Source organism: Dipodomys merriami, unplaced genomic scaffold (genome assembly GCF_024711535.1).
Source record: "Dipodomys merriami isolate MVZ:Mamm:240054 unplaced genomic scaffold, mDipMer1.0.p SCAF_8, whole genome shotgun sequence".
Taxonomy (NCBI): Eukaryota; Metazoa; Chordata; class Mammalia; order Rodentia; family Heteromyidae; genus Dipodomys; species Dipodomys merriami.
The window spans coordinates 14,553,901-14,569,299 of NW_027206401.1; the positions used below are offsets into that span (position 1 = coordinate 14,553,901).

The 15,399-nt window shown below is 36.5% G+C and overlaps 1 protein-coding gene across 3 annotated transcripts in view; it reads left to right on the top strand.

Annotated features, from left to right (window-relative positions):
- Nucleotides 1-15,399, top strand: part of Epm2a (EPM2A glucan phosphatase, laforin) — a 53,912-nt gene that overhangs the window by 10,448 nt on the left and 28,065 nt on the right. For 2 of the 3 annotated variants that reach the window (XM_070010947.1, XM_070010945.1), the window contains exon 2: nucleotides 5,989-6,163. The exons of the other annotated variant lie outside the window; for it this stretch is intronic. In XM_070010947.1, the coding sequence (XP_069867048.1) occupies nucleotides 5,989-6,163 (175 nt within the window). The remainder of the gene's footprint in view (nucleotides 1-5,988; nucleotides 6,164-15,399) is intronic. 3 annotated transcript variants of the gene reach the window in all.

A 15,399-nucleotide genomic window follows, 5' to 3' on the forward strand; every position in this document is an offset into this window, starting at 1 on the left:
ATAGACTTAGCTGGCAGGGCCTTTATCCTTCATATGGCAAGCACTCCAGACATGATGCCCAGGGGAGGGTCAGCCCCTGAATCCGATGAAAAACCAAGTCTTTCCCTGAAGGATAGTGTAGTTCAGCCTCAGAGGGAACCGGGTATCCACTGCTTCTGGGCTGCCAGACTTCCCATTCCTCATTCTGTGAGATAGACATACTTGTTTAAGTTGCTGTTGGTCAAGACTTTTTCTTATGACTAGGTGTAGTGTGTAGAGGAACAAATGCTTCTTGAGTTATTTCTTACATGTACGTAGTTTACAAGTATAGAAAATTTCAATGGTCGTGGAGATTTGTCCTTAGATCATTTCTTCTCTCTCTTTCTTCCTTTCTTTCTTTCCTTTTTTTTTCTGGTTGGTCATGGGGCTTGAACTCAGGGCATGGGCACTGTTCCAGAGCTCTTTTGTTCACAGCTCCACTTTCGGTTTTCTGGTGGTTATTTGAAGAGTCTCATGAGTGTTCCTGCCCAGGCTGGCTTTGAACCATGATCCTCAGATCTCAGCCTTCTGAGTAGCTAGGATTATAGGTGGAGCCACCATTGCACCATGGTAATTTATTTAGACATCATTGAGAGTTAGCACAGAAAACAAGAGGCGAATGCATCATGAAGTGATATCTCACTGGATCACCTTCATTCAGGCAGTGCATCATTCCTGAAATGTTACATGATTCTGTCTCCCCAATTAATACATTAAGTAAGCACTGTTATTTCCACAGTCTAAAGCATCTCAGTAAAAGAAGTTCAAAGAATTTGACTTATCATTTTCAGAAACATTTGGTCTTTGAAATTTTGACTTTCTCATCCTCTCTTTCAATGATCTGTGCAATTGTAGTTATTTCCCATAGTTAGATTGGGGTCTATATGATCTTCGCATCAGTTGCATATAAAAATCTTCATAAAATATTTTGACAAGAAAGAAACTCAAGTACAAAGCCATCAAAGATTTTTTTTTTTCACAGCAGAACTTGATCAGTTCAAGGGAATGTTTTAAGCTATTTGGTCCACATTGTAGAAAATCTTAATTGAAGAGATATTTCATGTCAAAATATTTATTAGCTATGAAATTGCTAAAATGAATGTTTTCTGGGCTAGGATAGCATTAAGTGTAAGGTAATTGTCAGTTTTCTGAGGAGTTTCTGTTACAAATATGGTTACTGTATGTTTTCCATATCCAAATATTGGACATAATTGAGATACGGCTACTGAGATTTCCTTTTGCCCTGCATTATTTGTCTGTACACAAACAGGAGATGTAAAGCTTTTACAATGTGTAACAAATGAATTAGCAAAATCTGGTCAGAAGTATTCCATTTTATATCAGAAAACTTACACAAATGTCATATATATTTTTACAACTTAGATTTGTGTTGATGATAGACCACCATGAAATCGCTACTCAATTCTGGGAAGGCTGTAGAGCTAAAAGAAAAAAAAAAGACCTGCCAATTTAATAAGCAACAACAACAAAAGTCTAGACAGTACCTTAAACATTGTAATGATAGTAGAGAAAACAACATTAAAAAAATTAGTCCAATTTAATAAAAACTTCATTAAATAAATGAATAAACATCTCTGCCTGTGACTTAGAAAGTCAATGCAATGTATCTCCATTTATGCAGAGATGATGTATTCAGTGATCTTTTTGTTTCATTCCTTCAGGCATGGCATTAGGCACAGAAAAATTTCTGACCAGGTCAAATCTTTGGATTTTTTTTTTTTGTTAGTCGTGGGACTTGAACTCTGGGCTTGGGCGCTGTCCCTCAGCTCTTCAGCTCAAGACCAGTGCTCTACCGCTTGAGCCACAGCACCACTTCCTGTTTTCTAGTGATTTATTGGAGATAAGAGTTTCACGAACTTTCCTGCCCGGACAGGCTTTGAACATCAATCCTCAGATCTCAGCCTCCAGAGTAGCTAGGATTACAGGCGTGAGCCACTGGCGCCTGGCTTGGATCTTTTTTTTTAAGGTTATATTATTCACAATTTTGTTTGTTGCTTTGGGTCAAGTCTGTTAAAGAAGTTTCGGATTTTCTGTGAACATTATATAAGAGGAAGAATTTGATTATTATGTTTAACTTCAAATGGACACATAATTGATTAATAGTAACTTTTTTTGAGCGTTTCTTAGGAGAATTTACCATCTTTGTGATATATTCCATTCCAAGGTATGTAGATTATTATAAATCTACTCATGTCAAGATTTTAGTTTTGGTATTGACTACCTCTCACAGACACTTGTATTAAAGCCCTAGTTCCCAGGGACTAGGAGGTGTGTGGGGGTGTGGGTGTGGGGGGGAGGTCTCACATGAATCCACAAGTCCCAAGGAGTCAGGGCTATGCTGTATAACTGGTGTCTTGTTCTAACTCTCACTTTTTGCTTCCTGGCTCATGAAAGGAGTCACACAATCACTTCCTTTGCCCAATACAATGAATTCATTCACCCGATCTTGGGCTGGAATTTCCAGAACAGAAGCAAAACATGTCTTTTCTCTTTTTATACATTAACGATCTCAGTTATTTCATAACCGTGATAAGAAGGTGACTAGCACATATGGCTTCTTTAAATAATGATTAAAGACGTGAATAATTGGGTCTGGTACTCTTCAAAGTCATGGACTCCAGTTAAGTACATGGATGTGTACTTTGGTAAGTGACATAGACCTCACCTGGAGCTGTAGATTGTTCCTCCACTTACCTAAATTTGTTCTCATCCATGTTCTGCTCTAAATAGAAACCATTTTACTGGTTATGTGCCTGATGCAGACATTGCTATTGACCAAACCTTAAGGTCCAAGTCCCCTGTTTCCAACCCTTTCTCACATTCTTGGTCTCACACATCTTTCTTCAAGGAACTCCATTTTCAGTCTTCTTTATCCAAGAAAAAGGTCACAATTTCCTTTCCCATAAGACCAGTTGCCCCTTAGTGTGCCCTCTGACGTAGCATTGCAGCCACCATACATGGAAAACACGACATTAGAGTGAACTATTTACAGCTCTGCTAATTCTCCTCAGGAAGGAACGACTGACATTTATTTTTTCCCCTCCAAGTTATTTGTTACTCCCCTAGCACACTGCTTCAATTTAGCTTGATAAAAGTCTCTGCTGTCCTCATGTCTTTCTTTAAAATGGAAATCTTCCCTTCTAGTATTTTCTGTTTTGTGTAATAAATATTTTCTTAAAATTCTTTGCTAGACCTGATCAGGTTTCTTTGGGGAGTCATCTTTCGAAGGTCTCCCTCTGGAGGTGTGCTGTGAGTGGCTCCCAGGCTGAGCTGTATTTATTTCTCCTGCTCTTTATGCTCGCCTCAAGCTTACCTCAAGCTTACCTCGGAAAGCACCACTGTGTCCCACCGGCTGCTAAACAACATGCAAAGACCTTTGTTGTGTTCTCATTGCATATGAATAAACCTAGTTTGATTATTAATGAGAACAAATGAGGCCAGGCCTATGATGTACAGAGTATGAATCCACTAACTTGTTATTCTATCAAATAGAAAAATTGTTCTCCACTATGTGGCTCAGTTGTGACTAGAGGTAAATTTTCATGTGCAGATTCACAAAAGGCTTATTATCCCACATTTCAAAGTCCTTTCCTCCCACCCTCCCTCTATCCCTCCCTCCCTCCCTCCCTCCCTCCTTCCCTTCCTTCCTTTCTCCCTTCCTCCCTCCCTCCCTCCCTCCCTTCTTTCCTTCCTTCCTTCCTTCCTTCCTTCCTTCCTTCCTTCCTTCCTTCCTTCCTTCCTTCCTCCCTCCCTCCCTCCCTCCTTCCCTCCCTCCCTTCCTTCTGTCACTCAATATTGCTTTTCTTTATGATTCATCTGGGTCTTATCTCAATTGTCATTTACACTCAGATGACTCATCTGTATTTTTAGCTCAGGATTCTGATCGGAGTGTCAAACCATTAACTGTAGCTCAACTTGACATCTCCTTTTGTATATCTAAAAATAAACTAAATTAGCACTGGCAACTCAACATTCTAAAACCAGTTTCTTCCAGATTTGGCATCTAAGTAGATGGTACCACTCCCTGTTGCAGTTACATTTACTAAAAGCTTGAGAATTCTTATTGATTCCATTTCCTCTATTTTATTATTGATTATTGAAGTTTATCTTTTCTCCAAGTTCTTTTTATTAACCACGTCCTGTAGCCTGTCCCTTCTGAATCTACTTTCCATTTCTACCAAGAACATTTCCTCATCCTCTACTGGTGATCACATAGTAGTTTACTACTACTATCCTTTTTCCATCTCATTATTCTTCAACCAGTTTTCCTTTGGAAATTGGAAATTCCACTTTGGAACCAGACAGGTTTTTTCAAAACAAAAGTTTGGCCATACAGTCTTAAAATATTACAGAATTTAAACATTGTTCTTATGACAAATATTTAAATTCTTCTCATGACCTAGTAAAAGATTTGTCTCATTATCTATAGAAGAATAAACTTACACAGTTCTCAATATTTTCTTTTAAACACTATTAGTATCTATCTATATTCTTGCTAATAGTTCTGTTGAATATAAATGTCAAGTGTGTTTCTGGTATAGGTTAGCTATCATCTATTAAATATCAAGGTTAATGGAGAGGTGGTGCAGTGACTTGCAGCCATTAAGGGAATAGAAGAGTCTAATCTAGGAAGATTAGTAATGATTTATTAAGTGAGTCATTGTGCTTTCCAGTTGATTGAAAGGGGGTTCTATTCCAGAGAACCACCTAATAATTTAGCTTTTTTTTCTCCTTAGATTTTATGTTCTGCAACTTTAGGCTACTTTGTAAGAAAGAACATGTAGCCAATCATTTACTTAGTTTTTGTAGTCATAACAAATGTAATTCCTATAAATCACTCAGACATGTATTTTGCTGATATAGTTTTCTTATAATTTATGACATGCACATGGTTTAAAGAAAATAATAATTTAAAATAATCACATATATTTTAATAATAAATAATGATCAATTTCATATGAATGAAGGCTTATCTCCTCTCCTCCCCTCCCTTCCCCTTTTCTACTCCCTTCCTCTCCCCTACCACTTGCCCCTGCTCCTTTTTTAGCAGAATGTCATAGATTTAATCACTTAACATCAACAGAAGCATATTGTAATTGTGAACATAGGGATCCAAGATCAAGACACTAGCAGCTTCCATGTTTGGTGAAGGCCCACAGTGGCTCAGAGATGATACCCTTGTATATTTGCATGCAGAAGGAACCACATAGAATCTATGGGGCTTCTTTTCAAGTAGCCCCTGCTTTGTGAGGATTCTACCCCCATGACCTAATTGTCTCCCAAAGGTTCTACTTCCCAGTGTTATTGCCTTAGGTGTTTGGATTTCAGCATAAGACATTTCTGGGGTCGGGCAGGAGCTATGATTTGAACATTCAGAGCAAAGCATCTAATGGAGTTGGTATTAGACAGAATTGAAAAATAGGTAAATAATGTTTTAGAGATATATTCTTTTGTCTCTATCTCCTAGTCCTGGGAGGAAGATACCATGTTTTTATATATGTGATCTAGGCAGAGAGTAGCATGAAACTACTAGGTGCTTGAAATGTGAGGGTTTAGGGAAATCAACTTACTACCCACTCTGTGCCTAGTCATTTGGTGATCTTGGACAAGCTAGTAAAGACTTAGTTTCCTTATTTATAAGTGATAATAACCCATGTTTTACCTGCTGGCCTCTTAAGGCACAGAGCAGTACCATGAGATTCTGAAGTAGTTAATAATTTTTTTTTTAGACTTTTGTACTCAAAGGAAGCACAGAATCCTCTTGATTTTCATAAGTGACGGTTTGCAACTTCCTACTGTTTTCTCACTTGATGTGTTTATATGGAAATGTGTAGGTTAAGTGGTTCTATGTTTACTTTCATCTGGCTATTACTTTTGAATCAGCCACTCAAAGGTTGTTGGAGCAGAGCGTTCATCTAATTGCTCTATTGTCATTTCTTCTTGTCCCAGGCAATGGGCCTCATCATGACCGTTGCTGTATTTACAATGAAAACAACGTGGTGGATGGTGTTTATTGTCTCCCAATAGGACACTGGATTGAAGCCACGGGGCATACCAATGAGATGAAACACACTACAGATTTCTATTTTAATATCGCAGGCCACCATGCCATGCACTATTCAAGGTAAAAATAGCGCCATGTTGGTAAGTTAAAAGTAGAACTGGAAGTGACAGTGGGAATATTTACTGTGTTGAACATGGCAGTGGCTTCTTTTGGGGGGGGGGGGATAGTCTACAGACCTTCAGTGCTTTGAGGAGAAAAAGACAGTGAGTAAGAGTGTAAGTTCTTTTGGTTCTATACATGAAAGATGCTTTTTTTTTTAAAAAGGTGAATCCTTAGATTAGATACATATGTTATTATCAGTGCATTTTGCCAGGTTAGTAACCACCAATCTATTTAGATATTGTGAGTTAAAAATAAAAATGCACTAAAAATATCCTAGATGAGCAGTTGTATCATACTGATCAACAGATCAATGCGAAATGGTGTATCCTTATGAAAATGTATTCAAATAACTGTGTGGAAAACAAACCATGAGGTTTGGATGTGGTCATTTCCTTTATTATTTATTAATGTTTTAACGTATTTAAGTATTGACTAGCATTATATGTGATAATAAAAATACTGAAGAGAAAGCTAGATGAAAAGCAGAGCTTATGATACTTTTCCTTCATTCCTACTCATCAGTTAATGACTTTCTGCTTAGATTTTCTGGAGTCTGAAATGAGATGTTTATAATTCATTTACTAATGTATTGGTATAAAATAGCTATTGATTGTCCTGTATTGCCTGTGAGAAATCAACTCTGTATTTGTCCTCTCTCTCTTCTCTAATCTCTAAGATGTAACAAAAACTGCTATTATGACTTACTTTCATAAAAACTCTATTTTGTGATCCATCAGTTTTTGACAGTGTCTTATCTTGAAATTTCCTATTTTCTAAGATTGGGATTTTTGGGTCTCCATATTTTTTGACATTTACTTTCACCTACCAACTCTTGTTTTACTTTTTGCACTTTCAAAGTTCATAGAATTTAAAGTTTATTTAGTAAATATGAATGTTATTCATCCTTGATATTTTGAAATTCAAAATTAAATTGCCAACATTTCAATTATCACTTAAATATTATTTACTTTAGAACATGCAATATTTATGCCACAGGCAAGGAGATATATTCTCATGTGTATGAAAATTTATTGCTTTGGTTAGAGCTATAATTAATAGAATATGAGCACTGGGAGTAAAAGAATATGCAACTTCAAAATATTAAGGAATTAGTATTCTCGGTGAACATATCTTTCTGACTTATTCCTGTTTGATTTTAGCCTGACTGATTGAGTGGAAACAAGTTATGAAGAAGAGAGGTGTAAAACATGATTCGTGGCTTTATGAACCAAACAATGGATTTGATGGTACTTGCTATTTACTGAACATCTAAACCTGGAAACAAATATTTCTAAACAAAATAGGAAAATGGAGATTAAAAATGATACAAAGGTCTCTAATCCATTTGCCAGACCAACAAGTGACCCTAAATTTGCCATTGGTTCGGGTGCAGTGTTGCTGACGTTATGTTTTGAGCCTCAGCTGGGGAATATTGCGTAGCCATAAAAAGAATGGTATCCTCTCGGCCAAACAGATGAAAGCAGAGCATGTTACAGTAGGTGAAACAGCCAGATGCAGAAAAACAAATCCCACAGGTTCTCTCTCATATGGAGGTGTTAAAAAAAGAGAGAAAGGCCATTTGTAAGATATATCATGATGACAGAGAGTTAGAAGGAGGTTGGTAATAAGTAGCCAACACAGTCATAGGAAGGAGTAAGTTCTAGTCTTCTACAGAATAGGGTGGGTGACATATGCACGTGTGTGTGTGTGTGTGTGTGTGTGTGTGTGTGTGTGTGTGTGTGTGTGTGTGTGTGTGTGTGTGTAGAGTTTATGATAACCTATGATGCATTTTAGCAAAAACTAGGTGTGCAAAGGCTCTAAACACAAAGTAATAACAAGAGAACAGACATGTCAGTTACCCTGGTTTTACCAGTGTTTATTGTGCATGAGTATGAAATCATACTGTACTCTGTCAATATGTGTGATTATTTTGTGTTAAAACATTTTAAATATTTTAAGAAGGAAGGAACTCTCCTGATTGGATTACTGCACAGTGTATGCATGTATCAAATTACCATATCATACCCCATAAATTTGTACAATTAAAATAATAATTTAAGAAACTCAGTTGGTAGCAGTTTAATTAAACATCAAAGCCACTTTTGGATTTTGAAATTAGAAAGCTGTTATGGCTTTTCACTACTTTCACTTATGAAGGCAAAGTATATTTTTCTACATACTTAGGTTTGTAAAATAGACTATTGAGGCATGTGTCATCCTAGAGTAGATGTTCTTATTGCTTAATGATGAATTGAATTTTAATGAAAAATGCATAGCATTCATCTGAAATTCAGTGAAATATGCCATTACCAAAGAAGACTGAAATAAGACTTTTTGGTTGTATTTTTAAATTAAAGGAATACGAAAGACATCTGCTTGGATTTTTGCTTTTAGAAATAAAAGTGAGCACAAGTAACTTTGGAAATGTTGCTGAGTTCTAGTAATAGTTATGACAAGAAGAAATAATGACTTGAGAAGCAGAAATCATGTACTGTATTGTAAATGCTGAACCCAAATGATGGGTCCTCATTAAAAATAAGAAGCCCATAAATTTAAATAATGCTATAGAGTGCAGAACAGGTCAGCCATTGAATGGAACATATCTATAATTAAAATGCAAAGTAAGGAGAGGGTAAAATATAACTGCATGCTTGGATAGATGCAGAAAGTATTTGCTATCCAACTTTGGCTTAAACTATTTTGTCTTATTGATAGATAAATTTCTTATTTAAAGATATTTGTCTTGGGCTTTCCTGTTAATGCAAATACCTTTTGAGGGAACAGCCAAATAGCAACTATAGACATTGTAAAGGTAGTTTGTGTACTAAGAAAACTTTCAGAAATCAAGTTTTATTCCAGATCCTAGATAAAGTGAATGTAGTATTATGATCCACTCAGCTGATGGGAATCCATTTAGGACAAGAAAGAAGGGCAGTCCAGAGACTTAGCACCTGCGTGCTCTGTGCCTGAATACAGTGTGTCCCCGGGACACAGGCTATCTGTCTTTGCTGTGATGAGAGTGGACTGACGCTCTCCTGATAGACCATGAAACTGGTCCTGAACATGAACTTGAACATCTCAACAAAAAAGCCATCCTCTGTTCCTAAACTTCTCAGAAAATTCTGTTCTGCAATAGCCTTAGGACCCGGCTGCCCAAAACAATGATTATAAAATGCCATGTAACCTGAAAGTCAGAGCCGTTGTTACTATGGGACCAAATGCGTGAGACACTAGCAGGGAAGAAGGAGCGAAGTGAAGGATAGAAACGAAAGAAGGCAAAGGCCAGAAAGACAAAGTAAATACAACAACAACAAATAATAACAAAATTGTCTAATAAGCATAAGGGCCAAGAGAGTGTTTTACCATTAGCAATACAATAATGACTTCTGAGCCCCCACTTTCGTTGTGGCATTCAGGGCCTTGTGAGTTATAAGCAGGTACTATACCACTGCAGCTTGCCCCAGCTGATTTGTCTTGGTTATGTTTGAGACATGGTCTTACCTTTAGGCGGAGGCTGAACTGGACTACCATCTTCCTGTTTATACTTCCTCATTGCTGGAGTGTCCAGTACTTTCAACATGTCTACCTTTTCATTGGTTGAGATGGGGCTCCCTATCTTTTTGCCTGGACTGGCCTCTAACAACAATTCACTTGATCTCTGCCTCCTGCCTGGCTAAGATTTTAGGCCTGAACCACCATACTTGGCCCTCACAATCTTTGGGCAAATTTCATGCAGCCTGACCATCAAAGACATTCAAAAGGGCCTTGTCGATCAGAGGTGACTGGAGGCTTTAAATATGGTGTATGACATTTTGAGGAAAAGCACATAAAAAGGCTATGGGAATATTTATAAATATGTACATTTATAGTATTTTATATGTGTACATATTTATAACTATATAGTTGTTTATAATATTACATATTATAAATATATAATTTACAACTATAGTATTTTTATGTACATAAATATATGATATATAAAATATATGTTACATATTATATAATATATATGAATATATAACATATTTATATAACATATATCATGTATATTAATATATACATTTATACACATATAAGTATATAAATTTATTTATACTATACTTATATTTTTATGAATAATATATTTATATGCAATTCACTTTAAATTTATTATACTTACAATATAGTTATATTTATATATAACTATAGTGTATGCTAATATTCACTATATTATATATTACATATACTAATATGTATTGTATACATTATATAAAAATATATTTTATATAAAAATATATAAAAGATATATAATTATGTTAAATTATTTATATGTAAATATATTGTCTATATTCTATATAGAACTATAGTGTATGTTACTATATACTACATATATTATATATTCATACATAAATAATATGCTATATTAATAATATATTCATAATCTAATTATATTTTGCATATTATAGCATATATTTTTAATATTTATAATAAACATCTTATCATATGTCAGGATGTCCTAAATACTGACCATGCCTCTCTGTAATGTTACTCTCCCTGTCAATTCACTGATGTTTTCTCAGCCTTACCTTCACTTCACCTGCTTGGTGTGAAAGTTACTCCTTGAAGCCTCCGAAATTGGCTATAAAAAGACTACTTCCTAACTCAGAGCGATGTCTGATTTAAATCTTTGTATCTCCTCACTGCTTTTTACCTAACGGATGCTCAGATGTGTAGGTTGCATGGTGAATTTTGTGAAATTTAGTGGCTCATTATTCTTTTCCAATCCAGAACTTTTGTTCAAGGCTTTTGCAACTTTCAGGTAGGTGTCATGTGGGGTCAGAGCACTGGGAAGAGGAGATGAAAACCCAGTTGCTACACAGTTGTAACTTGGTTACCATCAGAGACGTTACCTTCTCCCCCTTAGATTGTCCAGACTGCTGGAGTCTGACTATGCTTTGTCAGAGGAAACCAAACGAGGTGATGTTTCCAGGAGAACTAGTGGATGGAGTGGGCATTTTTGAGTGGAGGAGAACAAAGAATCTAACCCAAGAAATGCTAGAAGTAGAGAATTGTCCATTGTTTTTATAGAGTGATCCACAACCGTTGGAGGTAGCTTTATGTTCACTATACATATAACAGGCCTGGAACTATTCTTAGAGAAGATGCATACAACTCTGGTCCTTTCCTGGTTTCTGGGATTTAGCTGGTAAACATTTATGTGCAATTAATATCAATGTTATGTGCAATTAACATTAATAAACACAGAAAAACAGTTTTCCTGAAATAAAGGTGGCTCACTGTGCCTGAACTGTGCAAAAAGTGTGTTTATGAAAACTTGCCTTTCTGGGAGCCCAGAATTTGGGCCCATGCTAGGAAGAGGGGACCAACCCACCAGCTCCCAGTAGAAATGATTGGCAATTAGTCTCTCCAATGGGCGTCCTTGTAGCAGCACTTCCTTGTGCAGACTCCACTTGTTATGGGCGTGGGGGGTAGGGGGAGCTAAGCACATCCGGCACAGTTGAGTTTCCTCTGACTATTGGAAGCTTGGGCTGCTTCCCCCCCCCCCCCCCCGACCATTCTCCTTTGCTGGTTCTCCTTTGTATCTTTTCATTATAATACGTCGCAGCTGGGAGTACAGGTGGCTCGTGTGAGATGGAGCAGATTACAGAGTTTGAATGTCAGTCTCCTTGGGAAACTCTGATGAGCTTCTGTAAACTGTCTCGCTTGCAAACAGCAGAGATTTATTTCATAGTTCTGCAGTTGGGGAGTTGCATGGTGAAGGTAATCAGCGGGTTTGGGCCTCCCTTTTAGTTCGCAGATGGCACTGTCTGGCCACAGCATCGCATGGTCGAAGTGGCAAGGGAACTTTTTCTGGCTGCTCATCTAAGGCACTAATCCCACTCACCAGGCTTCTGCTCTTAGGACTCTCAAGGATTCTTCCTCAAATGCTAAAACCTTGGAGATTAGGATTTCAAAATGTGAATTTCAAGAGGGACACAGGCACTCAAATTTAAATGTGGGGGTGATCTTGGGGAACTTTGGCACATTTACTTTATAGGACCAATTCTACGTAATTGATATCCTGAGCCAATCCTGACCAGAATCGACAGACTCGCATGTCCATCAGTAAATGGAGGGTTAAGGTAACTTTAGTGCCAGAGCATACTGTCTGAAAACCCCCAGAGTACTGGCATGCCTATGCTTTAAGTGAGGTTTTTTTAAAATTAAGGTTTTAAATTAAAATTAATTTCTGCTTATATTATAGAGTTATTAAAATCCTGTTCTCCGAGTTGAACTGTCAGAGATTTGAACCCTAACTTTATACTATGTATTGGTGGCGTTTGGGGTTAGTTAACTGCTATGTTGCCTATTAGTGAATAACAATGACTATCATTTTAGCATTTTTATTTTTATTATTTAATTGTACAGAGGAGTTGCTATTTAATAAAGCAGTTTATGAATATAATATATTTTGATCTCCCCTTTCAAAATTCTCATTCATCCTTCTCCTACCAGCCCTTTCCTTAAGCTTCTTATGATAATATCCTTTAGGATATACATATCCTTTAGGATATACATTCTCCTCTTCATTTGTCTACTCCTTACCCTTGAAAGCTTATCTTGTGTGGTTTTATTGCCAGGATTAAATGAGGCAAAACATTATTACACATAAGTTTCTAAGACATGTTTAATGATCACCATAAAGAGTATTGTAAATTAGCAACTAAGTTGCTCTAGAACTCATTAGGGAAGTCCTTTTCCTGCCACTGGATAAAAATTTGAACATTTCAGAAGAATCTTATCAGCATATTCAATCATGTAATTGATTGTAAAATGTAATTTTATTGTCCATTCAGAGGGTTCAATGCTGTGGAATAGCCAAAAGTTTTCAAATAGCCAAAAGGTCTCATTTTTGCATTGAATTCAACCTTGCATGCTATTAAAATCTTAAGCCTTGGCTGGACACAGTAGCCCCCAGTGATAATCCTAGCACTTGTGAGTGTGAGCAAGAAGGATGAAGCATTTAACACCAGTCTGAATTACATAGTGAGACCCTACCTTAAAACAACAACCAGAATCTTAAGCCTTGACGTATTCATGTTGAATAAAAGAAAATGATAAAAATTACTTTTACATTTATTTTGCACATTTCCAAACAAGTTTATTTTTAGTACAATTTTATGTTTACCACATTCACTTTTGCCTTTTCAATGATTAAGAGAGTCATTTTTTGCTTATTGATGGGAAAATCTAGCCTGTTAATATTTAGTGTTATAAAATATTCAGTCTTATTTATGCCACCTATTTAAACTTTCCTTTTATTTAACAATCTAGATACCATCTCTCTGTTGTATAAGCTCATTTTTTCTGATAAATTGCAAGGCACATAGGATGTTTCTTATTTTTACTATCTATAAACTTTGAAATATGAGCATGCTTTTGCTTTAGAGACCATAGCTATCTTTTATTACACAGCTCCTTCATATGGAAACAAGACAGTTTTTATTGTATTAGGTGGAATTTTTCTGTGTTCCTTTTAAATATCTATTTTTATTGTTATACTCTATGTACTTTTGTTATTATAAGTGATATATTACTTTGTCATTTTGATAAATTATTTAGACTATAATACTTGTTATAAATACTTAATATTAGGAAATCAGTAGCCAGGTAGCAAATTCTCTGTACAAGCAAAATTTGTTGTTTTATTTTATATAGATAGGCAGGAGGTGTTGTCCATGAGCAAATTATTTATGTCTACCAATACTACAGAAATAAAAAAATGAATTACAATCCCAGTTTGTAAAGGTCTGTAGACACCTGGGAATTCCTGTTGGACTATGAATAGAGCAGATCAAAATCCCTTTGTATTTCCTAAAATCAAGAAAATGTTCAATAACATAGGTTAGATTATTGTTATTATATTATTATTATTAATCCTGCTCTGTGGTCCTAAAATGACTTTCTGTCATTTGTGCTTTGACACAATTTTAAGATTGCACACTGTGCAGAATATGGTACTTTATTGACATTTGTATAAAAATATATTGCTCTATTGACAATCTCCCTGCCCTAGGAGCTTATTAACTAGCATGAATCCCTGCTAATTTAATTAGCAATAAATCAATCAAGTGAAGAAAAGATCAGAACTCCTAAGAGAAAGCATGTGATACATACTTTTGATGGTTAATTTTTTAAAATATATTTTTATTGTAAAGATACTGTACAGAGGGGTTACAGTTACATGAGTAAGGTAATGAGTCCATTTCCTATTGAGCATTGTTACCCCCTCCTTTTTTCCCCCTACCATCCCTTTCCTTCTCACCTCCCGAACTCCTCCCTCCCCCTCCCTCCTGCCCGCACCTCTGCCCCAAATCCCTAGCCCCTGAAGTTGTAAAGTTTGTTTTCAACATAGTGTCTTATATATCTCATTGTTACAATGGGTCAACCTGTATCCCTATTTAAGCATTTTGTTTTTTTTCCCTTCCCCTCCCCAAATTTTATGTTAGTAGCTAAGCCATTGGATATCTAATCAAATATTTTTCTAAATATTTCTTTGAAGGTATCTGAGCTAGCTTTTCACAACCATAATGGAATACCCAAGATCAGTTAACTGTATAAAGAATAAACACCTGTATAGCTCAGAGTCTTAGGGGCTGAAAGTCAGGACAGAGGCAAGGCTCTGCTTGAGGGCTTGCACCTGGCTGCATCTCCTGATGGTGGGTACAGTGGTGGGGTATAGACGGGAGGAAGGGATCACATTTCAGCACAAGAAGCCAGAGACTGAGTGAGGCCAGGCTCCAGCTTCCAGAACACCTTTCTTAAAAGGAAAGTGTGTTTCCTGAGAACTGTCTTAATCCTTTCCCAGGGCAGCACTCCCCTTGATGTAAGAGCCTCCTCCATCATTTGGCTTCTATTTCTTGTACATTGCTGCACTGGGGGCCACGCCTCCAAAGTTTTAATCCATATTCAAGTCATAGCAGAACCTTTAGGTAAGACTGGCACATGAAACAGTTGACTTTGAGTTAAACAGATTAGCATCCCTAGTGTGAGTGGATCTTTTCTGGAAGAAGAGGGCATTCTGCTAACAGATTGCTTTGGATTTGAACTGTGTTGTGGGCTCTTAGTCTTTAGCCTACTAAAGATTCACCCTGCAAATGGGACTTGTTAGCTTCTGTAAGTAGTTAAGCCAGTTCCTGAACTAAGTCACTTTC